This window comes from Phyllostomus discolor, chromosome 15 (assembly GCF_004126475.2).
Source record: "Phyllostomus discolor isolate MPI-MPIP mPhyDis1 chromosome 15, mPhyDis1.pri.v3, whole genome shotgun sequence".
Classification (NCBI taxonomy): domain Eukaryota; kingdom Metazoa; phylum Chordata; class Mammalia; order Chiroptera; family Phyllostomidae; genus Phyllostomus; species Phyllostomus discolor.
Genome location: NC_040917.2, coordinates 5,160,210 through 5,185,914, shown reverse-complemented (window position 1 = coordinate 5,185,914; position 25,705 = coordinate 5,160,210). Strand labels below are relative to the sequence as shown.

General features: G+C 52.7%; 1 protein-coding gene across 2 annotated transcripts in view; it reads left to right on the top strand.

The window, feature by feature from the left end:
• EDARADD (EDAR associated death domain) overlaps positions 1–25,705 on the top strand; it is a 52,763-nt gene that overhangs the window by 18,861 nt on the left and 8,197 nt on the right. For both annotated transcript variants that reach the window (XM_036016041.1, XM_036016042.1), the window contains exons 4-5: positions 18–76; positions 18,766–18,811. In XM_036016041.1, the coding sequence (XP_035871934.1) occupies positions 18–76; positions 18,766–18,811 (105 nt within the window). The remainder of the gene's footprint in view (positions 1–17; positions 77–18,765; positions 18,812–25,705) is intronic.

The window sequence follows — 25,705 nt, the reverse complement described above, 5'->3', positions numbered from 1 at the left end:
GTCTCTTTTTTTCCTAGTTGAAGAGTGTGATCCAAGCCCTTTGGACTGCCCTACAAACCCGGATGTGCAACATCAGGTAAGAATAACTTCGGTTGTATTCTTAACCTCCATGTATGTACACTCCAGCTGGGATTTTTGAGAAATTATCTTCTAGAGCTTTAAAAATAAAGAACAGGAGCTTTAGGTGATGAAATAGGTCTGGAAATGATGTTGGAGCATCCCGGTGTTGTGGCCGATCCATAGAACTCGCGTTACTTGTAGTCTCTGTGGCAGCCTGGATCCGTTCTGTGAAGCAAATCTTCCCTGCGGGCTGAGAAACAGTCCCCGTCCGCGGGTTAGAAAGGAGAGCTGCCTTCTTTCACAAGTAACGTGCGTAGGAACTTCTTATTACCCTGCAGCAAAACTGGGTCATCCAAGAACGTTTCTGTAATGTCTTATAAAACTTTCACCCTTTTCATGTAGCAGAAGTAGAACTGTAATGTATTTTTTATTGCCTTTTTCCAAAAAGCAAGTGCATTTATGGTTCTCTGGTTATAAAGGAATGGTTGTTATTTTCATTTCAGATGGGATAAAAATGTACACAATAATCTGAAATCGCCTGTCATTCCATTGTTCGGGTGTTGAGGTCTATTCTCCCAGCCCCTTCTCTGGGTTGCTGTGTGCTTCCGTTGCTTCTTGTACCATGCGGTGCGTCTCTTTCACACGCCCAGAGCTCACCAGCAAAATTGCACCAAACCTCACATCTGCTTAGTTTAGGAGCATCGAGGGTCTCAAAAGGCACGTCTCGACTGGAGACCAGTCCTGCTTCTTCCTTAATGCCAGGTTAATTTTTAAACAAGACCAATGTGAAGTTATGTTCGGTCTGACTTGTAAAACATCTGTCTGTAATGAATCATTAATAAGGGTATTCTTGGACAGCCAAATCACTTTTGTAAGAAAGCAAAGTTATTCAATACAGTTGACGAAACAAGTAATGTAATTATGAACACAGCTCTCTTGAAAGTTGTCTGTGATGCTATTTTAACTTTCATCTGGGGGTCTTCGGTCACCCACTGTGACTCTTACTCTTACCTGTTCCTTTTGATACTCAGCATTTTCCTTGGAATTACAAGCCACTGATTGACTTGGGCACAAACTGAGTGTGAAACATTTTAGTAAACCTAATGTATACATTTTTCCTTTCTTACAGTTTCTAATTTGTTTAACAAAGTTTGGTTCTTCACATTTTTGGGTGAATGGTATAGACTCCCTCGAACACACAAGAATGCTGCATTGTTTCATTTTGCTTTTAGGGATTTTCCCAAACCATTTAAGATTAGGTACATTTACTGTTAGGATGCTGGTCAGCGTTTTCCCTAATTTTTGTGTTATAGTTCTTTTCTATGGGAAGTAAAGACTGTCCTAAAAGATGAAAATACATTTATCAACTGAAAAAAGGAGGGGGGGGAACCTGTTTGAGTTTTTATATTCCTACAAAAAAGTAGGCCTGTACGGGGCCTTTTCAGTCAGTTATTTCTTTGTGTAATCTATAGGATTTGTTCTAACTGTTAGAAATTCAGAAAGAGTCTTTGAAACCAACTTGGCAGTCAGAACAAAGGAAACTCACTAGGGGAGAAACGTTAAACACACACACACACACACACACACACCACAGAAACCTGCACTCCATTTTCTGTAGCTCAGACATTACAAGCAAGCTGAAAACATGTTCTTTAAGATATTGAACATTTGCTGTTTCTGTGATTGTTATAACTTAGAAATTAAAATCCTCCTCTACGAAGACTGACTTTTTAGCTGCTTCGTTTGAATGAGGCAAAGGAAGAACATGGTGGGGTTTTGGAGGTCAAACACTGAAGTCTGACGTCTCCGACAAGGCTTCATAAAGAGCTCTTCCCTTTTAGTCATTGAACAGCAACACCCCATCTACCAGGGTCTCCAGCTCCTCTGGTTGGTGGCCGCCGGGGCTGGCTGAGCTCTGAGACCATCTGGGCTGGGTGCTCTTGAGGGAGAGAGGCGGTGGGACCCCAGCCGAGCTCACAGGCTTTTCGAGAAGGAGTGCACGCTATCCTCAATTCATGAGTTAAAAAATTCCCATGGTTCTTTATGTTAAAGAAAATGTTCCCTAGAACCTTAAGCAACAATAAAGTTTTTACTACTTTTTTTAAAAGATTTTTTTTATTTATTTACTTTTAGAGAGGGAAGGGAGATAGAGATAGAGATAGAGATTAGAGACAGAGAGAGAGAGAAACATCAATGTGCGGTTGCTGGGGGTTATAGCCTGCAAGCCAGGCATGTACCCTGGCTGGGAATCGAACCTACGACACTTTGGTTCGCAGCCCGCACTCAATCCACTGAGCTACACCAGCCAGGGCAGTTTTTACTACTTTAACTACATGCACACATGTATGGCTAGTGAGAGTAAAACAAACTTTGTTCCAGTTTGTCGCCAAGAATCCACACCGAGAAGAGACTAAAGTGATAAGAAAAACGGTAAATATTTGGACGCTAAGTTGGAATTAAGCAGTGATGGAAAGAACGACATTTCCCCAACTGATGTTGTTTATGTGGTTCTGCCAAACTAGTGTTGTTATTTTTTTTTAAAGTTTCCAAAGCCACGTTCAGTTCTTGGCTCATTTAGTTGTGACAGAAGTAAAATGCTCATGCGAGACGTTAATGAGGGACAGTGGGCAGAGGGGAGACTGGAACTCTCTATACTGTCGTCAAATTGTAAATCTAAAACTATTCTAAAATAAAAATTAATAAATAGAAAACCACACTAAGTAAAATTTAGAATCTAGGAAAGTGGAAAAATCCACCCACAATTCCACTACTCCCTTGCGCAGTTTTATACGGATGCTTATAAAAACCGGGAACAATTGTGTTCTTGTGTAAAGCCGTTTCCCGAACGTGGCATCCAGTTTGCTACAAGGCCTCCCCCCCGCAGCTGCAGTGGCTGCGTGGGGTCTTCTCTGACACACAAGTAGGTGCTAGGGAGTGTGTCTGAGGGCAGGGGAGGGCACCCCAGGGGGAAGGGACTTCTCGGCAAGACCCTGAGGACCGGCAGTGACAGAGGGAGCTTCCCTTGCGGCGGCAGAAGTGTTGGGAGAGCATATTCAAAACGTGAGTTGGGCCCCAGAGCGTAGCATGCCGGGGAGCGGTAGATGGAAGGTATTGGAGCTTTAAGGGACAGCCCCAGGACTGTATGTGGGACCTGGGGGGAGGGGGCTCTGGGGAGAAGACTGCTGTAACCTGGGACTGGGAGACGGTTGCTAGGAACAATGTAGGTGGAGAATTCTGGAAGGAGACCCGGTTTGCGTGTAGCTGTTAGGATTGCGTCAGTCCGCTTAGGCCTGTGGAGTTTGGGGGTGGGAGTTGGTGACGAGGTCTAATTAAGTAGTCGACTATTATGACGCAGATCCAGGTGTTGGCTTTGGGCTCCCGTGAGTGACCGGGGTTACCGGGGAAGCCCTAGGGGCGGAGGAGACGGGCAGTGATGAGCCCTTGCAGAGCAGCAGGGGGAGCCGCGGGCGGGGCTTCCTGCTTTGCCCCACGCAGCCAGCAGCCACGGGTCTGAGGCGGCCCAGAGACGCGGAGGCAGAGCGGCAGCCAGAGCGGAGAGCTGTCGGTGGTAGGGCGCTCCGCTTCACTGCACCTCCCCAGGTTGTAGTTACGTGTTTGCTGATGGTTTGTTGCACCGCCCCTCCCGGCGTTCACACTGTGACCCCCAAGGGTAGGCCTGTAGTGTCTTTCTGCTCAGAATTCCATCCTCACTGCCTAGCACCTCGTGAGTCTCAATAAATACATATTGAATAAAGAGAGAGGAAGGCTGGGACTGGGCATCACTTGGAGCGCCAGCAGAGGACGGCCAGCATCCTTGGGGCCCAGTGTGGCCGCAGGCGAGCCGCAGGGACAGCCCTGGGTTTGTCCACGTGGATGCTCCTGGGGCCTCAGGGAGGAAACCCATCACAAGAACAAGAACGTAATTGCCAGGCCTAAGGGATGAGCGGGTCATAGAGACTCTGCAGCCCTGTCAGACTCGTTAAGGCAGCAAGGAAAAACATTACCCTCTCGTTGGAGAGTGTCAGAAAACACAGAAAATCTTTCTTTTGTAGGGTGACAAGCATCAGATTTTAAAGGGCAGGCTATCACGGGGAGTGGAACGGTTCAAACTAAGAGGGAGAGGAGAGAGAAGTGGGATAATAAATAGTTAGTGGGTTTGTGTTCCCTGCAGGCAGTAGAGGACTCATTTTCTCAGCAGATGTTTACTGGTGCCATTCTTGGCAGTGTCCTGGGGAGGGCGCACGGCACACGAATCTCCCTCAGGGATTGGTGATCCCGCGGGGTCGACACAATGCGCGCGCAGGGATGTAGGGAGAGGTGAGCTGGTATTTGAAAAGGATGAACCGCCACTCTTTGTTGGAGGCAAGACTGAAAGAGGGCTGTCGAGTGAAGACAGAAACGTTCTTTTTAGCTGTAGAGACAAGCTGTGGACGTAGCTGAGGTCCAGTCTGAGTTGTGCCTTGAGTGATGACGTGTAGATGGGGCGGGAAAGGAGGAAACCCAGCGGAGATGTTTGGGATGAAGCGCCGGTTCTGTTTCTCCAGCAGGGAGGCACAGGCCTTCCGGAACTAGGCGGTGGGGTGACAGTGCCCGATGAATTGGCAGTGGTTGCGAGAGGAGAGAGGACGCGAGACCCGCACATCCATCCGTCCACCAGGTGGCTGAGAGCCGAGACCGCCTTAGCACCGCTGCTTGGTGTGGGGACACAGGGGCCAGCGCTCGGGGCTGCGGTCAACTGAGCAGGACAGTCTCTGCCAGGAGGGCTGAGCAGGAAGGCTTGTGGGTGCCCCAAGAACAGGGGCTCCACAGGCAAGGAAGCTAAGAAACGCTCCCTCAGACTCCTAGGGAGTCTCAGCACATAGACGGTAAGCCAGCTTCTGTGAATGGAGACTTGGTTCTGCCCCCGCCAGCCCTGTAGCTGTTAACTGTACCCCCCACCCCGACCCCCACCCTGCCATCTAGGGCTTCCTCTAAGCCTTGGGGCATGGGCTGGGCTCTCAAGGGCCAGGACTGAGGATGGGACGTTCCTGGAAGAGTCTTCCCATGGGATGACGGGGTCGAAACAGAGCTCTAGAAGGTCACCCATTATCCTAGCTGTGGTTGCCCATGGTGTGAATAGGAAGAAGCCTGAGGCTGAGGGACAGCAGGGGCTACTGCCCCTGACAGCCTGGGTTCAGGGGCCTGGGGACAGGTGCTGGGGGGAGAATGAACAGTGAGTGCAGTTCAGACACGTGGATTGGGGCGCTAGGGCGTGAAGCAAAGGGCCGCACATGGGGCCTCAGCTACATGTCATGTCCCAGGTCCAAAGCCCATGACTCTTTGAGACCTGGGGTCTGCAGGCTGGCTCCTTCTGAGGCCGTGAGGGGTCTGCTCCCGGCCTCCTCTGTGGCCTGTGGACCCGTGTTCCCTGCGTCTCTCCACATCGCCTTCCCTCTATGCATGCCTGCCGCTGCGTCCCGATTTTCCCTTCTCCTCAGGATACAGGTCATATTAGGTTAGGGCCACCCCTTGTGACCTCGCTTTACCTCGATTACAGTCATGCTCTGAGGTGCCAGGGGTTAGGCCTTTAACGCATCTATTTCAGGGATGCAGCTCAATCCCAGCAGTGTTTGAGATCAAAACAAAACAAGAACTAAATAGCCCGGACTGGCGTTGCTCAGCGGGTTGGGTGTCATCCAGCAAAGCCAAAGGTCACTGGTTCAATCCCCGGTCAGGGCGCACACCTGGGTTGCGGGTTCCATCCTAGTCAGGGTGTGAGCAAGGGGCAACCCAGTGATATTTCTCTCCCTCATTTTTCCCTCCCTTCACCTCTCTCTAAAAATAAATAAATAAATACATATATTAATTAATTAAAACAAGAGAGAGAACCTAGCCCTGGCTGGCTCAGTGGATTGAGCATGGGCTGCGAACCAAAGTGTCACAGGTTCGATTCCCAGTCAGGGTACATGTCTGGGTTGCAGGCCATGACCCCCAGCAACTGCACAATGATGTCTCTCTCTCTCTCTCTCTCCCCCTTCCCTCTCTAAAAATAAATAAATAAAATCTTTAAAAAAAAAGAGAGAGAACCAAACAGCAACAACACATTTTGGAGAAGAGATGAAAAAGATTTGGTCTGACAGGATGTGGGACTGACAGGAAGGAAGGGTGGCGGCCAGGTGAGGCCACTGTTACCAGCTGGACAGTAGCCTGTCAGGGCAGTGGGGGCGGGGATCTGGGGGGAAGTGAGTTAATCTGTTTTAAGCTCTTAAGAATGTGACGGAGCACATCACAAATGCTCTGTGGGGAGTGATGGAGAAGGAAGGCAAACCTGGAGCAACCTGTGCACTGCAGCGTTTCTCACGGCGACAGTGCTGGGCCGGTGGACGGGGGAGTTGCCCTCTGGGGTGGGAACCGGAAACAGCCTGAGTACTGCGTCCTTCATCCTGCATCAGGGACCAGAGCACAGCAGGGGCCCTGGGGTGGCGAGAAAGAAAGCAGTGAAGGCCGTGTGTTTGGAGAGTCCCCAGGAGCAGGAGGTGGTCCTGCTCAGTGCAGCAGCCTGGCCTCTTCCCCCGCCGAGGGCCACGGTCGGCAGCATGGTGTGCAGGGGACCCACGGGCCAGGCTCCGCCCTCCAGAAACCCTCAGGAGCCAGAAGCGGGGACACAGCCGACTGCTGGCTCACCAGGCTCCGGCTGGGACCCTCCTGCCGTGGGTCAGGCCTGTCATTTGGGGGAGGACTGGACAGGCCTCAGAGACCCCGAGCTGCTGTTGGGGAGAGGCAGCGAGTGCAGGGAGGATGTGGGCTGGGTTTCAGGAGCTGAGCTTCTGGAAGAGCAACAGGAAAAGCAGGACCTTCCCAAACTGGGGGAGGTTTGAAAAGCCCCCAGGTGACTGTCACGAACCCTACCGCCTGCTCACACACAAAAAATCACTGAGTGGGAGGGATAAAGTGTGTGGCCACAGGTTAAATTTGCCAGGTTGGCGTCAGGATAACTATAGTTAACGTTAAGGTAAGTCTCCTACTGTGAGACTGGTCTTTGTCTGCCACGTGCTGTCACCGCCCAAGCCTCTCAGTCATTTTGGGATAATCCAGAGGCTGGCATCTCATGTTGCACATAGAAGGTGCTGGAAAGGGGCAGGCCCTTCAGGTGGCTGCTGTGTGATCTGGCACAATAGGCAGGAATGAGAATTTTTTTTTTTAGATTTTATTTATTTGTTTTTAGAGAAAGGGGAAGGAAAGGAGAAAGGGAGAGAAACATCAATGTGTGGTTGCCTCTTGTGCGCCCCCTGCTGGGGAGCCGGCCCACGCTCAGCCCATTGAGCCACACCAGCCAGGGCAGGAATGAGAATTCTTAGGGACAGATGCTGCAAACAGAGAGCACCTGTTAGTGGCCCAGGGACCACTAACATTTAAATCTTCTCACTAACAGTTATTACTGCCCACCTGTGATTTGCTTAGACCAATGGTTCTGGGTCCTGTGTCCCACACGCCGAAGACTTGAGCAGAAGTGGTCTAGGGTAGGCGGCATGCACACACTTCTTCCAGCCCCGGGGCCGCTCCTGTGCAGCCAGAATGAGGACGGCAGGGCTGGACCGCGTGTCCTCAGGGGGCGGGAGTCAGACATGCCCATGGCACCGACTCTTCATTGCCACACGTGCCAGCTGCTCCCGCCTGCCGCCAGGTGTGGCCCGGTTGGCTGACACAGAATTGGGGCAGCCTGGGTGGGCCCGATCCTGCAGCCAGCTCCTCCCCGTGGTCAGAGCAGGCACAGGGACAGCCTGCCGCTGGTGATGAGTGTGGGAGGGAGGAGCCTCTGACACCCCAACCCCGTTCTCTGCCTCCCAGGCTTGATAATCCCAGGAGCACACATTGGGAAATGCTGATGTATTTCATTGGAGTTGAGGCTGTTTGAGGTTTGTTCTGGCCCAAACCTGCACTTGGGGTCCAGAGGTCATGCAGACTTTCATGGGCTATATCACTGATCCATTTCCCACTTTATAGTTACAAAAACAGGGGCCCAGAGAGATTTCTTCCCTTTTCAGAAGCAAAGACCAGGTCCGAAGCATTACTTTCCTGGGATAACAGCATCCCCTGGTTCAGGCAGTCAGTGGTGCCCCTGGTTTATAGACGCACGTTGTGATTTCTGCCTGTGTCTTCATACAGCACTCGCCCCGTGTGCGTGCCTGTCTCCAACTTCCCTGATTGTAAGGACAGGGGCCCCGTAAGAGGAGGGCTCACCCCGATGACCTCACTTTAACTCTATTGCCCCTGTAAGGACCGTATTTCCAAATAAAGTCCCATTCTAAGGTGCTGAGATGAAGACTCCGATGTAGGAGCGTGAGGTCAGGAGGGGACACAGTTCAAGGTGCAACAGCTTGCCTAGAGTTGGTGTTGACAGTATTGCAGCCCCTATCTTGGAATCTAACTCCCAGCAGCGTTGATAAGCGGCACAGGTAGATGCTAAGTACCTCCGAGCTCCTGGACGCGTGCGTGTTGGCACTTCTCCCATGTCAGAAACACACCCTGACGGTTTACACTCTTCTCCGAGCACCATGCCAGCGTTTTCCTGTCGAACTCGCCTCGACAGCCGTGGGTAATTTCGCTCTATTTGTCACCCGTTCTGCCTGTGTAGGTCGCGTGTCCACTTTTTCCTGTGCATTCTCTGTGGTCCGGCCGGGACACGGCTGGCTGCGTTTACTCAGCCGTTGCCACATCGCAGAGCCTTAGATGGGACAGGCACGCATTCTCTGTATAAAGTGTCAAACGTAGCCGTGAGCTGGGGGTAAATGTTCTTTCTCTTGAGTGAGTACTTTTCCATGATAGAAGCGGTGTTCTTATTGAAAGAAGATGAGAGGCATATTATTTCCTCTGTCTTTCCTTTGCATGAGAGTAACTGTTTTCCTTTCTTAATGCAGTATCATGAGCATTTTATATAAGCAGTAAATATGATGTAATCAAAATAATAATAATAATAATAATAATAACAATATAGTTAACATGTTTAAGGCTAAGTGTTGTCCGAGCACTTATTTGTATGAACTAATTTAATTTTCAAACAACCCTCTGTGGGATGACTGTTATTATGCCCATTTTACAGATGCACAGAGAGGCTGAGTAATTTGTGTAAGGTCACACAGCTCTGGGGTAGCAGAGCCACGATTTGAACCACGCAGATGGTCTGACTGCAGACTGCCTGCTTGTAGATGCTTCCGGCCTCACCGTGGGGGATGGAGCTGGGGAGAACTACCAGGCCCTGTGTCCTGCGTCACCTTGAACTTGTTACCTGACCTCTCTGAGTCAGTTCCCTCCTTTGTAAAATGGTTGTAATGAAATGTCTCCTAGCACACAAGAGGTGCTCAATAAACATCTGGTTAGTATTGTATTTAAATGCTATGAACCATACACAGTACTTAGATCTCTCATCCAGTCCAAAGCTTCTCTCCTCACCTCTAACTCAGTCCTGGTCTGAAATTTTGATCGTGTACCTGTTACCTGAGCAGGTGGATGTCTTGAGCAGATGGTGCTGGTGCACTTCATACAGACAACTTGCCCGCTTGTCCACCCCTGGGGTCCCCTGGTAGCTGAGGGTTGGGCCTGGAGTATCTGCAGATCAGGAGGCATCCAGCCGGGCACTGAGAGGCTCCCCCAACTAGTTCGCTCTTGAAGCCCCCTCACCTGGCATGGGTGGGGCAGAGACCCACCCCCTCCTTCTGATGGGCAGGGGAAGAAAAGCAGCCACAGCTCTCATTTCTCCCACTAATCCCTTTGAAGAGATCTCTTCCTCTTACAAGTTAAAGGTGGGGTTGGGGCAGGGGTCATACTGCCCCTTGAGGCCCCCATGTAGCTAGCTGGTCTCTTAGGGTTTACCTAGCACCTCTCTGGGGGGTGCATGCATGCCACTGCCCTCAGCTTGGGGCCCCAGTCAGAACTTGTAAGGCCCTAGGAGAACACCCCGCCTCATATCCTGTTACGTTTCATTCTGTGCCACTGAGTTGCTTGGAGAGTCTCCCTACTATGGGACTGAGGTGGCTTCAACCCTGTTGCTGTTGTGAATACTGCCATGGGGAAGGTGTCCCCGCCATCCCGCTCCCCCGCCCCCACCACTTGAGGCTGTGAGGCTGTTTGTTGACAGTCCATCTCTGCTGTGAGGCAGGACCCACCCAGCAGGCCAGGCTGTCCTTCCTTCTCCCAATGAGCCAGTCAGAAGAGCTCACAGTCAAATCCTAGTGATAAATGCCACCAGATTAAAACAACAAAAAGATGCTGTCTTATCTGGGAAGGCCTGTTAACAACTAACTGGTTTCTTTGAAATTCAACAAGACTTTCAAAAATGAAGTTCCTGCATTGTGTTACCCGGAGTAACTGGGGGGCTGGGTCACTCAGGCTGTAAGCTGTGGAACTCCGAGCATGCCGGGCTGTCGGTAGTGTGACAGGAAGTATGTGTGGAGGCCGAGACGGGAGTTTGCAGCCCCTTAAAAGCCAGGCCCCCATCGTAGCTGATGATCGATGCCAAAGGGGCGGCCCAAGGAGTTGTGGCTCATTTTGCGTCTTGCTTATTCACCAAAGAAGCAGGAGTCTTTTGTTTCCAAGGACACATGTTTAGTGTCTTAGGTGGGACTCTCCCTGTGGCCTTGACCCTCACATGCCCATCTTTGGATGTCAGGGTTCCCCCTTCCTCCCAGCTCCTGCACGCCCCGACATTCCAACAGAGGCCTGAGGGCAAGGCCCCTCCTATACTCAGTGCCACCGACACCCCCTCAGAGGGAGGCTCAGCCTCGCCACTCCTGACAGCTGAGAAAGCGGGTTGGGGCCCGACGCCCACTTGACGACTTGGCCTCTTCAGAGCTGAAGGGGGTCAGAGGAATCTCGCTGTTGGTGATCTCAGTGGGGGAGCTGGGACCTGGAACCGTGCCCAGTGTCACCCTCCCCCCAACCCCCCCAGCATGGCCCCAGTGCCCAGTGTTTCTCAGTCGGTAGCAGCTGGGTGGCACCAGTTGCTGCTGGGCCTCTTGCTCTGCCTAAATCTAGGGAGATTTTAGGCTTTTCTGCATTCTGATGATAACAGTCTGGCAGGCGGGCATGGGAAAAAGCCACTGGAACAAAATTGGTAAACGGAGGGTTGCTCTCTTCCGTAAAAGGATGGAGAGGTGGTTGGCAGAACGCAGTCCATCGGCCTCATTGCCTTGGCACAGCACGCACCACCAGGCCCCCTGCAAACCTCAGGTGGTTCTGAGCTCTGTAACGGCAGGGAAGGCCCTGTGCGGCACCTGCTGTGGGTGACGGCTGGTTTGAGTTGGCCCAGCAGGCCCCTGCCTGCCCTCTCGCGCATGGCAGCCAGCAGGCTCCAGCAGGGTCTGTATGACAGGCCGGTGTGTCCCTTACAGCGTTAACACTCCCAGAGAAAATCGGATTGTTCTGGTTTTAGGACATTGTTGGTGGGCTCTTATTCCCTGATACAGAGTTTGAGGAACAAGGAACCAGGGTGACTGGCTAACACTAGGAGACTCCCCCAGAGCGTGCACTCAGAGTTCTCCCCTTCGCCAGCGCAAACCCACGGGGAGGCCTCCGGATACACGGCTGTCTGGGCCCCGAGAGGGGCAGGGCTGAGCTCCGCCGGGGTGGAAGTTTCCTCTCCAGTTCTCTGAGCTCCTTTCCAGCATCTCCGGGCCCGTGCTCCTCACACTCTCTGTTCCTCTGTCTCCTCCCCTCCAGCTTCCCATCAGTCTGTGGAGGTGACTGCGTCACCTCTGGGGAGGTGAGGGACGAGGCCACATTAGAAAATAGGTGATGAGATACACTAAAGCACCAGAACATTAAATATAAGTGTGTAATCCCAGGTGGTGCTGATGAGGGTTTTTAAAAGCCATAGATCTTTACTTTCTGTGTTTCAATGCCCCCCGGACATTTTTACCTACAGCAGGTAAAGATCCGACTCTATCAATCTGGCACAACACTTCCTTGAGTCGAGTCATCTTCCTTCTCCACACAAGCTGATTATCCCAGACGGTGGCCTTCCCATCCTCTGCTCCCGTGTCCACGCCTTCTCACAGCGCCTCCCTGCTGGGTCAGACCCCACCCCAGACTCTCAGGTCCACCTGTGACCCAGGCTCACCCCTCCCGCCTCCGGGCATTGGGGTGGAGCTCTGCTGATTGGGGCGGAAGCTGCACTGCTGAGCCCTGACCAGGACCACCTGCTGTCTCCATGTTTGATTCTTAGAGGAAACAAGGTGCCCCCCTACTCCCCCACCATTCATGCCACCCACCGCAGCCGCAGCCATCATTTCAAGGCCTCGAAGACTTTGTTCCATAATGGACTTTCCAGAAATGAAATTTTAAAAGAAATCATAGTACTCGGATTGGATGTAGTCTATTATGCCTCTGTCTTTGACCTCTTTGTGCTTTTGGGCCAAGTCAAAATAAAATATTCGTGCTGAGACTTGTATAGGTCAAAGGGCAAAATGCCTGCTTGCTGGGACTTGGTAGCTGTTTCCCTGAGAACAGCATGAGGGAGGTTTGTTTATGAACCAGTGAAATCCTCACAGTCCTCTATTCTGCCAGCTCTGTTTGACTTTGTGGCTTCTCATTACATAGCGTACTCTCTTCTGGTCCCACTGAGTGTGCTATTGTGATGCCTTCGAGTTTCACTGGAACTTCCAGTTGGTGCTGGGCTCGGGGGCAGCCACCTCACACAGGTTGGGAGTATAGATTGATAGAACCTCTGGAAGACTATTTGGCAGCCGCTGTGACAGGTAGATCCAACAGGGCCACTCAAGGACTGGATCCTACAGAAGTCCGAGCAGCGTGTGTTCGAACGGGAGGTGCCTGGAGCAGTGCGGGAGGACGCGGGTGGATAACCGCTGGCACTGTGACAGGTGTGATGCTGTGAAACCGTGAAAAAGAGGAGTGGCCACTGACCCCGCATGAGTACTGCCATATGTCACTGTCATATTATTAAACAAATAAAGCAAGTTGCAGACGAATATGGTTTGGGGCTAAAAGACATCTCTGTATAGGTTCCTGTGACTGAGGAATCAGCAAGAATGGGTCCTAGGTTGTAGCCAGGAACCTCTGGGAGGGAGACGTGCCAAAGTAGGTGCCACACCGAGTGTTCCACAGCGTAATGCACCACAGGAAGGTTCTAGACCAAAGCGATGAGTCCACGACCTGGGTTCCTGGCCGCACGTCCTCACAGCACCTCTCGCCCCCGCCCCCGCCCCCCCGCGGGTCTGGGCCCCAGCAGCGCTGCCTCCCTAGACCAGGACCCATTGGCTCCGGAATGGGGGGGTGGGGGTGGGGGGAGCAGTGGCAGTCTCCTGCCTCTGCGCATGCGTGCCCTCCGGGCCCGTTTGCCCGTGCGCAGGCAAACCGTAATCTCCTGTAAAGTACTGGTGGTGTTTTTGAACAATACCCGACGATCCTTCGCACAGAAAGGGAAACCACCCCGCTTTCATCCCTCGAACCAGACAAAAGGAGTGAAATTACACCTGAGCCCGGCCTCGCAGGCCAGGGACAGCGGCTGTGCCTGACCCCCGCTTCACCTCCCCGAGCGGCAGGGCTTCCTTGTAATCGGAGAGAGAACTCGTTGGAGAGAAGAAAGGACTGAATGTACACAGACCTGCCGGTTTGCTCTCATCCTGGCAGAGCACCGTAGCATTTAATTCAAATTTCTGTTCTTCCGCGTGTTGTCCTTTCATCCCAGTGAAAACTCCCCCTGCGCCCCGAGGTGTCACCTGAAGCCTGGCTCGCCTCTGCGCCCCTCAGCATCTGTCCGTGCCTGTCTAACACGTGATTCCTTGTGGCACGCGTATCTGTCACGTCCTTGCTCCACTGATGGCCTGTAACCTGAGGCAGCCGGGGTCTGTCCCCTGGGCCCCCACAGTCCCGGACTGGAACGGTCCCTGACGTTGAGTAGGTACTTGATAAATGGATCCTAGATTAGACTCACTTCTAAACGCCGGTTTTCTGTGTGCATATTAAACTTCAATAAAAAAGTAAGTGCAAGCCATTATTACAATAATAGTAATTACTTTGAGGAGAAAGAACTGGTATAAATTGCTTTAGAAAGACCCACAGGATCCGCTGAGTGAGACAGCTAAGTCCGTTCTTGTCTGTGCTCTGTTACTGTCCACACCTCGGCGTTTAAACTCCTGTTTTCAAAGCCCTCCACTCAGGTCTTTTCTTACGGCGGAGAGATCAGGCTTTAGCGCTGGCGGTCCTCGGGGAGATGCTGGTTTGCCGCTCTGACTGGCCAGGGCCCCCAGATCCTTCCTGCGAGAAGTCATCTGCAGGAGGCGTTGCTTCTCGGGCTCTCTGCCTGCAGGCTCAGTTGCCGGTGCCGGGTGAGCTGGGACGATTCGGTTTCCAAGCAGACGCCTCTCAGTTTGCAAGTAATGAAGGTGGAACCCTGGGTCGGTTAGCTGAGTGTAGAGAGTTAAGGGTGGGACAGTGGAGCGCAGCAGAAGACAGCCCCTCGGCATCGGTTGCCACCTCCCCCCACCTGTGTCAGGGTCTGGGCCCTCTGTCCAGCCCCACCTGGACTGCAGTGGGGTGCATGCCCGCTCCGAGTGCAGAGGGTCGCCATGGTGTTTCCTTGGCTCTGGGGTCTCTTGGAGCTGGTGAGAAGCCAGCAGGTGTGGTCTGCAGGGGGCTCTCCAGCACCCAGTGCCTGCTGCTCCCTGAGCGGAGGGGGGACCTGTGAGCAGCGTGCAGATCGGAGTGACCACCCACCTCTCTCTCTGCCCAGAGAACTCCAGGCAGCAGTCACCACATCTCCCCAAACATCAGGTAGTCCCTCGTACTTGCAATGGGAAAGTTTTACAAAATGGGGCTTGTCTTTAGCCTACTTGAGGATATACAAAACGTTGGTATTAACTTTGTGATACCCTCAAAGTTACTAAGGAGGCGAGTGTTTCCTGTTGTGGTGGAATACATAGAACATGTGTTTGCCACTGGACTACTTCTGAGTGCACAGCTGTGGCTTTAACAACATCCACACTGCAGTGCAGCCGCCACCACCATCACCTCCAGAACTTTCTCCTCTTCTCAAACTAAAGTGTAACTCCCCCTCCCTCTCCCCCAGCTCCTGGCAGCCCCTGTCTTACTTCCTGTCTGTTCAAACTTGACTCCTCCGGGTCCCTCACGTAAATGGGGTCTTATAATAGTTATCCTCCTGTGACTAGCTTCTTCCACTGAGCACGATGTCCTCAAGATTCATCCACGGTGTAGCAGATGTCACAGTCTCCTTCCTTTTTAAAGCCGAATACTATGCCACGTGTTGTTAAGCCCTTCGTCTCTCCCACAAAACCAAGGCACAGCCGGGGCCCCGCTGAGATCCGATTCCTGAGCTCGGAAACACTCAGGGCAAGGCTGGGGCAGTGGAGTCCATCCCAGCACTAAGGCAGCCGAGGGGCCCACAGTCAGCGTGTTTCAAACACGTCACTACCGTGCTGACCGTGACTGAGTGCGCAGGATCCAGGTGAGGGATGGAGTGGACGAGGATCCAGAGGGATGAAGTGGGGTGGCGCTCTCGCAGCTGGTGCCTGAGGAGCTGAGGCCAGAGAGCAGGAGCAGGGAAAGGTGGGCGTGGTGGGGGGGAGTCCCTCCCCAGGTGCCCTGTGTCTCCTTTCCTCCCCACCCCTCACTCAGCCTCCCTTTGCAGGTGTGCGGTGGTACCTGTCTCAGATGTAGGAGTCACCACAGCACCAGGATAAGATCTTTTGCCTTGTAGTTAGAGTCTAGAGCAGAAGAGACACTTCAAACCTCTACACTCAGTGGAACCAGGGCCTGGTGGGGCACCCATATGGGATGCTGCGGGCACACCCAGGGGGCAGGACCAGACTGGGACTTGGGAGATGGTTTCCCAGAGGTGGTGCCTAAGCTGAGGGCTCAAAGATACGGGAAAGCTCAGCAGAGAGAAGGGCTGGGGGAGCTTGCCTGCAGCCGTGCTTGGGTGCCAGCCATCTCTTTGTCCCCTGTGGTCACCTCCATGTCCCCACCGCCTCCTGGGTGGAAGCCAGCCAGTCCTGCCTTCAGAAACTACCACTCTCTCCTCTCCTCAGAGCCTCCAGCCTTCCTGCAGCTTTTGACAGTGACCCCTCGCTGTGACCCCTTTCGTCTGCCTTCCTCTCTCCTTCCTCCCCTGAACTGAATGTGGGTGTTTGGCTGTGACCTCACTCCTGGTTCTCCACCACCTGTGCCTTCTTCCACAACCACCACACCATTTCCTCTCCTGCGGGGGCCTCCCCACCCCAGCACTGTGATTCAGCTGGGACAGACCTGCCCTTCACCTCGCCTCCACACACCCCTGCCCTCACCCCCACTTCCCTGCCCCCAGTGGCTCCACCTCTGCGGTGGCCCCAGCCTGGGCCCTTCCTCCCCCAGGATGGCGGTTTGGGGTCTCATCCACCCTTGCCTGTGAGTCAGTCCTGCTTTCCCCACCACACCCCCAGTTCCCAGCCTCCACGCTGCCCCTGACCACCAGGGACCACCCCCCTCCCCTGCAGCCGGTGGAGTCTCCTCCCCACCCAGAGCTCTGAGGGGCCCCTGCTCTGCTCGGGGCTCTGATGAGGGTGCTGCGTTGGCGCGATGTGCAGCCCTGCTCCTCCGACAGGCCTCCAGGTCTCCCTCCGGCCTCGGTCGCCTCCGCCATCTCATCGCCCTCTGGCGGCCCCCTCGCTGCCTTTGCTGTGACAGAATGCCCCGAGGGGCCCCGGGCTACTGTCCGCTCACGTGGGCCTCTGGCCAAACGCCCTTTCCTCCCAAGTCCCCACTCCAGATCCTCAGCAGGGCTCCTCTCAAGTGTCTCTGCTTCAAAGAAGCCACCTTGGTGGGTTTTTTTCTGTCTGAAGAAACCCCTGCTCTCTCCCTCTGGGAGCTCACGTGCCTGCCGGTGTTTTAGTTACTCCTGCGTCTCTGTGAGGCCAGCGTGGCGGAGGGCAGGCCCTGAGGTCAGGGTTCAGGGCGTTTCTCCTTTGTCTGCCGGGCCCAACTCGGGAACAAGCTGCTCAGTAGACGAGTGTTGGGAAGAGGCAGGGATTCAGTTTCTGTGAGACCCTGAACACCACACAGAGAAGGCTTTTCCGATGCCACTCCCGGAAAACCACCGGAAACAGGAATCAGAGCAAGAACAGGGGTCATAGATGCGACCCTAAGGTCCGTCATCATCAACCTTCACAAGTACTTTTCTGCATCAGGCCCCTTGTCTTCATCATGGGGACAATGCCAGCCAGACAGTGACTTGTTTAGAAGTTTTCTCCCAACTGTGCAAGATGAGGTCAAGTAGGCCGTGTTGTGTAGCCTTAAAGGGAAGTTCATGTTCAGCAGGGACCTCGGTTGTGCCACAGACCCTGCCGAGTTGAATGTTTGTGCCTCACGCCTCTGGAAGGTTGTGTTTCGGTTCCTTGTGTCTGGTTCAGGGGGCAGAGCGTGACGGTGGCAGCATCCCTGCCACTCCTGCCAGGGCCACGCTGCGCTCACGGGTCTCCACATGACCCGCTGTACAGTGAGGAGGGAAGCCCAGCCTCATGGAGCTTCTGGACTTGGCCTTGTAAACATAGGAAGGTTTTGTTCTTTCAAAGGCTTCCTCTCTCTCTTGCAAATGGTAATAGGTGTGGGGGAGCAGCCGGCTCTTTGTTCCAGGAGAGACAGTGGCAGAGACTCAAACAGAAGCAAGAGGTATCAAGTGAGGGGAAAACCCAGCTGGTGGGATGGAGAAACTCGAAAAAATTAACTCGTAATTAGACAAGAGTGATTACACTGCCGAGACATGGGAGTTTATGAGCTTGCCGTGAGGAGAAAGGCTTCTTAGAAGCAGAGAGAACAAGACTGTTTAAAATGTTCGACGCCAGGGAGTAGCACGTCTTTAAGGGTGAAACGCACCGAGATCCGAGGACTCAGGGCACTTAGAGATGGTTCTCGCCTGTCATCCACTGTGCTGTGCAATCGAGAAATGGAGACCAGTGTGGGGACACCACACACCTGGTTATAAGGCAGCTGGAGGGAAACCGGGGCTTCTGACCCAACTCTGGAGTTCTTCCGCAACACAGAGGGTGTAGGGGTTGTGTTAGGTGAGGTGTCAGAGACGGGTTAACAGCAGCACAGACTGGGGCTGCAGTCTGCTGACAGGGTTGTAGACACACACACTCATGCACACATGCACGCACGCCCTTCAAGGTCGGAGTCCATCCCTTCCAGGGCATTGGTCATGAAAATGAGCCCCATCATACGGGTGGAGACACGATCACCTCTTGAGATTTGGGTGCCGCTCTTGCCTAAGTTTCTCTTTGCTACTTCCTAGTGTGTATTTATTTAAAAGGTACAAGACATGAAGAAAGAATTGTCACCTGGCCTGACACACAGCCCACCAAGAAGTAGATAAGAAGCACAGTAAGGGAAATGATCCACGAGGTGAAATACAAATAAAACAGTGGCACATTGCTGCAAACATCAATACATTTTTTAAAACCAGGCACAGCCATTCATTTAACGAACATTCTCTGAGTGTCCTCGGCGGGCCGGCCGTGCTGGGCCCTGGGGACCCAGCCGAGGGAGCGTGCAGCCTTACCCTCTGAGCCGGGCGCAGAGTTCATGGCAGTCGTAATACCATTCTTCACACCCATCACCCCACCCGAGGTTTTGGCGGACACTTAACTAAATTGGAAAATTGGTAATACCTCCATTTGTACACGGGTATGATTTTAATGACGGTTGCTCTTTGGTTTCCAGGGAGAAGAAAATGGCTTTGCAGACAGCACTGGAGACCCCCTGGCAGGTAAGTGGCTGACGCCACCGACGGCTTCCGTGATAGCAGCGGGGGCGACATCCAAGACCACCTGAGGCCGTGTTTATCGTACCGTTAGGTCTCTGTTACAGAGTAGAGACACGTTCCAGCCGCATGCCTTCGAAGAGTACCTTCTCCGCCTTAACCCTGCATTGCTCGTGAGGGGCTCAGCAGGGTTCTCATCGGACAGGCTTAGGGCTGGGCCACGGTTAGAACTGCGCAGACCACCCCCACCCCCCGCCCCAGGTTCTGGGGGCTGCAGTGTTGACAGAGAACTTGGCAGGTGGCCTGGGCAGGTGGGGGACAGCAGTGGGATGCATGCAGGGCCAGCCCAGCTACCCTCCAGTCCCTCTGTGTGCCCTGGGCACATGGGGAGCCCAGCGGCCCCTCTGGACATTAGCCCACGAGCCACCCCCAACCCCGCTCCTGCTTTTAGTGTGTTTAACCAAAGAAATGTTAAAGTCTGTCTCCCCCCGCTCCTTTTTTTTTAAGACAGAAATGTTGGCAATGTTTAGATTTCTTATTAATCTTGGGGGAAAATATGGAATGAGCATTAAAATAAGCTCCCGAGCCCTGGCTGGTGTGGCTCAGTGGGTTGAGCACTAACCTGTGAACTGGAAGATCATGGGTTCAATTCCCGGTCAGGGCACATGCCTGGGTGGCAGACCAGGCCTGTGAGAGGCAGCTGATCGGTGTTTCTCTGGCACATCGATGTTACTCTCCCTCTCCTTCTCCCTCTTTATTAAAGACCGAGTGTGTGCCAGGCCTCGTGGCCAAAATGCAGCCGTGGGAAACAGAGGTCATGATTCTGGTCCCAGCCCAGCCACTGCCCGGCTGTGATTAGAAAAGTCACGGGAGAAATCGGACTGGGTGGCCCTCCAGTGGAGCTCTCCCAGCAGGTCTCATGGGACCGGCCCATGACCGGGTCCCATCCGGGTCCCATCCACGGGAACTTGCCTTCCTTGGGCCCTGGCTTCCACGAACTCCGCAGCGGTCACGGGCTCACGAGAGAAGGGCCTGGCTGGGTGCCTGGAGGTGGGGTGGCGTCCGGGTACAACTTGGCCTCCTTCCCGCCGTCCCATGCCATGTTTCATGTACTCGCCACTGTAAACCTGCTTTTGCCCCTGTATTTTTAGAATTTCTAACATGAGTGGGTGTCAGAAGGATCTGCCCCCAAACCTTAATCTGCACGACAGCTGTGTCTGTCCCACACGATCAGACACGGACGGCCACACGGGACTCTGGAGGGCAGGGCCTGGCCTGGTGGCAAGAGCGTGAATGGTTTTCCATAGGCTCGTCTGAATTTTTAGATTTTCCGTGACAAGCACACGTTTCTATTCCGGTTTTTGAAACCCTCATTTAGCCTTTTTGTGGACGTCTGTGTGAAACGTCAGCTACAATGGAACGGAAGAGAGAAAGCTGTTGAGGAGTGTCTGTGAACCCTTGAGGGACTCTTACGAGTTCAGGTCATTGTTAATTCATGGGTTGACCTCATTTCAGGTTGTCTCTAAGAATGTCACCCGGGTCGAGATGAAATGCAAGGCCGTTGGGGAGAAGGGGCTTCCCTGGTGACAGCTGCACCCATGCATTTAGAGTCACCCCACACAGTATGGGCGGCCGGTGTGGGCTTTGTTGGGTTTGCTGGGTGGACTGGCCACAGCAGACGTGTGTTATTTCATCTTTGAGTGAGAGTAGCCACTTAGGTGAGACTTATTTTACTGTTTTGTATACGAGCACTAAGTTTGCATCTAAGCACTTTCCAGACACGCTCAGACGGGCGTGCTCACGACCTCTGTGGGCAGGCCCTGCCATTTCTCCCCAGGTGCATGTGGAGGGACAGCCCTGGGTCACGTGGCCGGAGCTGGCCACCAGCCCGGGGAGGGATTCCAGCCCTTGCCCAACCTGAACCCATGCACTGCCGACTCACCGGCTGCCTCTCCCGGCCAGCGTGTCAGCTGTGTAGCACACACTGTGTGCTTGAGTGTCCCAGGGCTGAAGGTCAAACTGAGTCTTTGGCTGGAACAAGCCCCTGTCCAGCCCTACCTCCCACCCCAAAGGCAGCCCCTGAGCTGCTGGGCAGCCTTTCCCAGAAGTTCCTGTCCCTGATCAGGCCCTTGGCCTTAACTCAGCCTGGTTGTGAGTGATTCTTGTAATTTGAGAACCTTACTTTGTCTGCGATCCAGTTTATGCAGGTTAAGATGAACAGGATGGGAGGCTGCAGGGCACTAGCCAGACGGAGAGAGTAGGCGGAAGAATGACAGCCCACGGTTGTAACCCAGGAAGAAACAGAAGGCACGTCCCAGGCACTGAGCTGGTTTGTGGAACTGCTGGGCAGAGAAGCAGCTGCCTGGGGCGGGCACCATCTGTGAACCCTAGTCACGGAGACAATAAAGTTGAACAGTGTTTCCACGCAAAGTTTCAAAATGAAAACATTGGAATTAAAGCAGTAAGGCCCAGTTACCAAAAAAAAATCCCCCAAATTGGAAAATATGAAACCTCGTCTCCAGCTCCCTTCTGGTGGCGGGTCCCGGGGGGACCACAACACCTTGGGCACCTGCTCTTAACAGCAGCCAGCTTCTCAGGGACGACTTTCCGATAATCCCGTGTAATCCAGCACGTGCCTAAGCAACACCTAATTTCCACACGGAAATCAAGGGAAAAGAGGATTTTTATTTGTTTCAAGCGAGGTCCATGAAGTGGCACTCTGTTAATATGTTTGTGTCTCATGCTTTCACGATTCAAATTCACGTAAAATTCTAGGCCGAATTTTAACCCGGGTTCTTTCTCATGAAAGAGTTTGTTTCTTTTTCTTTCTTCTCCTTCTCTTTTCTGTGCCTTCCACACTCCAGTTTCGTTTGATGATAAAATTGAGATTCAGCCCAATTCAGCAGCCTGGAGCCATCCAATCTGTCAGGCCGCCCAGTGCCGCTGCCAGCGTGGGGTCCCCTTGAAAGGGTGTTTTAGGGAGGGAAAATGAAATCGCATTGTTTTTCCTGTTGGTTGAGATCAAACGCCCACCAGAAAGCCCTTGAGTCAGTTTCTTAGGAGATGAAAATACTTCTTCATAATTTTCCAGCTCCTAGCATTTCACCGACTGCCTCTGCTGGGGAGGGTGGTGTGTGCGCACCCCAAAGATTTATCAAAGTCATAAACTGGCATTTTAAATTCATTTCCAACCACATCAGGAACCACACAGAAAGAAACATGAATTTACACCCTTAAGAAATGTAACAAAGAAGTACTTGACTCTCCCGTGACACACAGTGATTTTGCAGGTTCCAGATCTGATAATTTATAGACACCTGGGGTGGAATTGGTTTCAAGACCACAATATTTTGCTATTGGTGAAGTTGCCAATATAAAATGTTTACTTGAGACCTAGTTATCCTGGGGAACATCCTTATAAACCATCTGAGAGCTACCAGTGGGACTGAGCCCATGGAGGAAAACACCGAGTGGTAACAACTCTTGAAAAACCCACCGTACAAGATAGAACGCCACCCCTCCCCTGCTCCGCCACCCCCGCAGGGAGACCCATTAAGTCAGTCTCTGATCCCCTGCCAGCACCCCGACTGGAGCCATTCTCTAGGCTCAACTAATCACAACCTTTGTGAATTCTGCATCGTGCTCCAGTTCACAGTTAACTGTTAGCTGACCGGTAATTTATAGCCCACGAAGCCCCAACTTCGTAGCAAGATGCCACACCATTGGCCAATGGACGGGAACCATTTCTTAGGGTTGTTTGAATGACTTGGACACACATTGTCGAAGAGCCTGCCTGGCTCCGGCGCTCTTCTCCGAAGTGCAGCGTGGAAGGCGCGTGCGGGAGGATGGGGGGAGGGGCAGACACGGTGTCTCTCAAGGAGAAGTCACCGGCAAGCCCGAATCCGATGTCTGCAGGCCCTCTAAGGCTTTCTCTGTAGACGTCTTTAAGGAGATGGTTTTCAGTTCCAGCCCCACATTCGAGTTCTCAGGGGAGCTTTTAAAACTTCTCTCGTCCTGCCTGCCCCCCCACCTGTGAAATGAGGGTCTCAGGACATTGGGATTTTGTCCATCTGTGAGTGGGAGCTGGGGGGGGGGGATGGAGTCCATTTGCAGCTAAGGTTGAGAACCACTGCTTCTATTTTTTATTTTTATTTTCTCTTTTTTTATCTCCTTTATTTTTTATTGTTGACATATTACAGATGCCCCCCACTTCCCCCTTGCCTGCCTGTACCCAACACCCCCCACCCCCGGCCTTCACCACATCGTTGTCTGTGTCCGTGGGCTTTGCATGTGTGTGTGTGTATGTTATCTGGCTAGCTCTTCCAGTCCCTGCCCTGAGATCTGTCCGTCTGTTCCCTGCGTCCACACCTCTGGTTTTATTTTGTTCATCAGTTTATTGTATTCATTAGATTCCACATACTAGTGAGAGCGTATGGTATTTGCCTTCCTCCAACTGGCTTGTTTCTGCTTTTAAAAAGGCTGCTGGTCGTGATTCCTCACCCACAGCTACAAATTCTCAGCTGCTTGCTCACCACGCGCTAGGATGATGCTTTAATGGATGACCTCATTTGAGCCTTTCAACCACCAAATGAAATCGGTGTCCCTATCTCTGCTCAGAGTGAGGACGTGGCCTTAACAAACCCCGTTACCTGTCCACACTGTACACCTGCACAGTGCCCATGGGTGTTGACTGCTGGCAAGCCTCTAGCACTCCCATTGTTGGCCTTGGTGGTGCCCAGGGCTCCCTAGCCGTTGGTAGGCTCCCTTCTGCTGCGTCTCTCAGCTGTAAGAAAGGCCTAGTGGACTCGGTAGTTTCCAGATAGTTCCTCAGGGGCTGCCCAGAGGTTTCTCACTTGATTATTTCTCTGTGTCCCCCTCTTCATTTATTTTATTTACTCGACAAGTGTTACTGAGTGTCTACAGTGTACCTGGAATGAAGCGGTGACATCAGACACTAAAGTCCCTTTCCTCACGGGGCTTGAATGCTGGTTGGGACTGACAGACAATAAACACAAACAAATAAGTAATCACACGTGGTGGTGCGTGCCTTAAGGACGATAAGTGAGGGGCAGGCTGCAGCTTTAGGCGCATGCAGACCTGAGTGGTGCAAAGGAGCCAGCCACTCAGGGAGCTGCGGACAGAGGACCCCAGGGAGACCAGCCCGTGCCGAGGTCCTGGGGCAGAGCAGAGCGCAGCGCTGCAGGGACAAGCTGCAGGGACAAGCGTGGGCCCTGCAGAGTCGCAGAGAAGAGTGGGGCTGGGGGTGTGAGCAGAGGCCAGGCTACAGAGGGACTCTCTTCTCCCTGCTCCTTAAAAAAGTAAATGCAAAACCTAACGTCTTCAAATAACATTACATGACAGTTGGCAAAAATGCTTTCACATCAATTATGTGATTTAGTTCGTGAGATCAAGGAATCATTATCATCCATATTACAGACGAGGAATCTGAAGTTGTGGATGTTAATGCCACGGGAGCCGAGCTCTTGGAGGTTGGGGCACCCGGGCTTGATGAGCGTCATGTGACTCAGATCCAGAGGGGGTGGGGCGGGGCGGAGTGTGGACGTGGAGGACACAGTGCAGGGCTGGACGTCTGCTGGGCGCTTGGTAACTGATGCTTGGATGATGAAAAGCTCTGAGAAACCTGGCCCTTCCCACCTGATCCATCTTCCTCAGGGTGAGCCCGGAGTCTGAGGGGCCTGCAGAGAGCACCCCTCCCGGGGTCTGGCCTCTAGAATAAGAAGTCATCATACATTCACAGAGCGGGCCACTCTCGCTTTGCATCCGTGGAGAATACACCAGTCAAGTGTCAAAATGTGGCATTCCAGGACCCTAATGATTAGAGAACCCAAGTAAATTTTTGTACACAATTCACTTCCTTTTTTTCAGTGTCCCTCTCCTTTCCTTCCCAGATCTAGAATCGATCCATCCTTTTGTATCTCAAGACCCAGTGTGTACTCTTTCCACCAACATCGGTTTACTGCTGGCAGCCACCAACGCCATTCTCTCCTTTCCCAGTAATTCTCCATCCAGGGCCTCCAACCCACCACACACCTGCGTCTCCTGAGGAGACAACCGGGTTCTCATTCATTCAGACAGCAAACGATTTCTGAATTTCTGCTGCACAGCGACCCTGTGCTGCTCATTGAGAGGCATCAAATACTAATCCCTTTCCCTCCAGAAAACGTCTTTGGTCCTGAGTGTGTCCTTGGGATGGCTTCCTCCCCAGGCAGGGCCCGCTGCCCCCGCACCCACTGTGACGTGACAGGTGTTCACGGCGGGCAGGACATGCGCATCGGACAGAGAACAAACCAGTTTGCCTGCTCTGGTCCCCCGAGAGCTAATTACAGTTTATGACTCAAAAGGCAACTTTCAGTTCACTAACGCTGGCAGTGGCGTAGATCCCAGCTCGGGAAGGTGTCATTTGTTTTGTTGAAAATACAAAAGGGAGAAGGCACCAGCAGACCTCAGGCACATCACTCACCGATAACTTTGCCAATGCCATTGTTCCAGGGAATGCGACCTCCTCGTGCCCTGGACGGTTTAAAGGAGCTTCAGCGAGACCTTCCCGGTGTTTTTCTTCCTCCTGAGACTGAAGGAGGAAACACTGCCAGCCCCACTTCTTACAGAAGGGCTGCTGGCGAGGCCTTCAGACCCCGGGGCGCTTAGTTCTGGGCTCGGAGGGCACATCTTACTTTACTTTCCTGTGACATTTAAACTGCTTTTAAAGTACCCCAATAAACACAATGATTACAGAAGATTAAGAAATATCCATTTTTGGTAGACGTATTTCCAGGTTTTTCTCTGCGCCTTTGAAGGTGTGTACAGTATCCTTCACATGGATGTGAATGACTGTACTCTTTGTTTTAATGTATTTTATTGATTATGCTATTACAGTTGTCC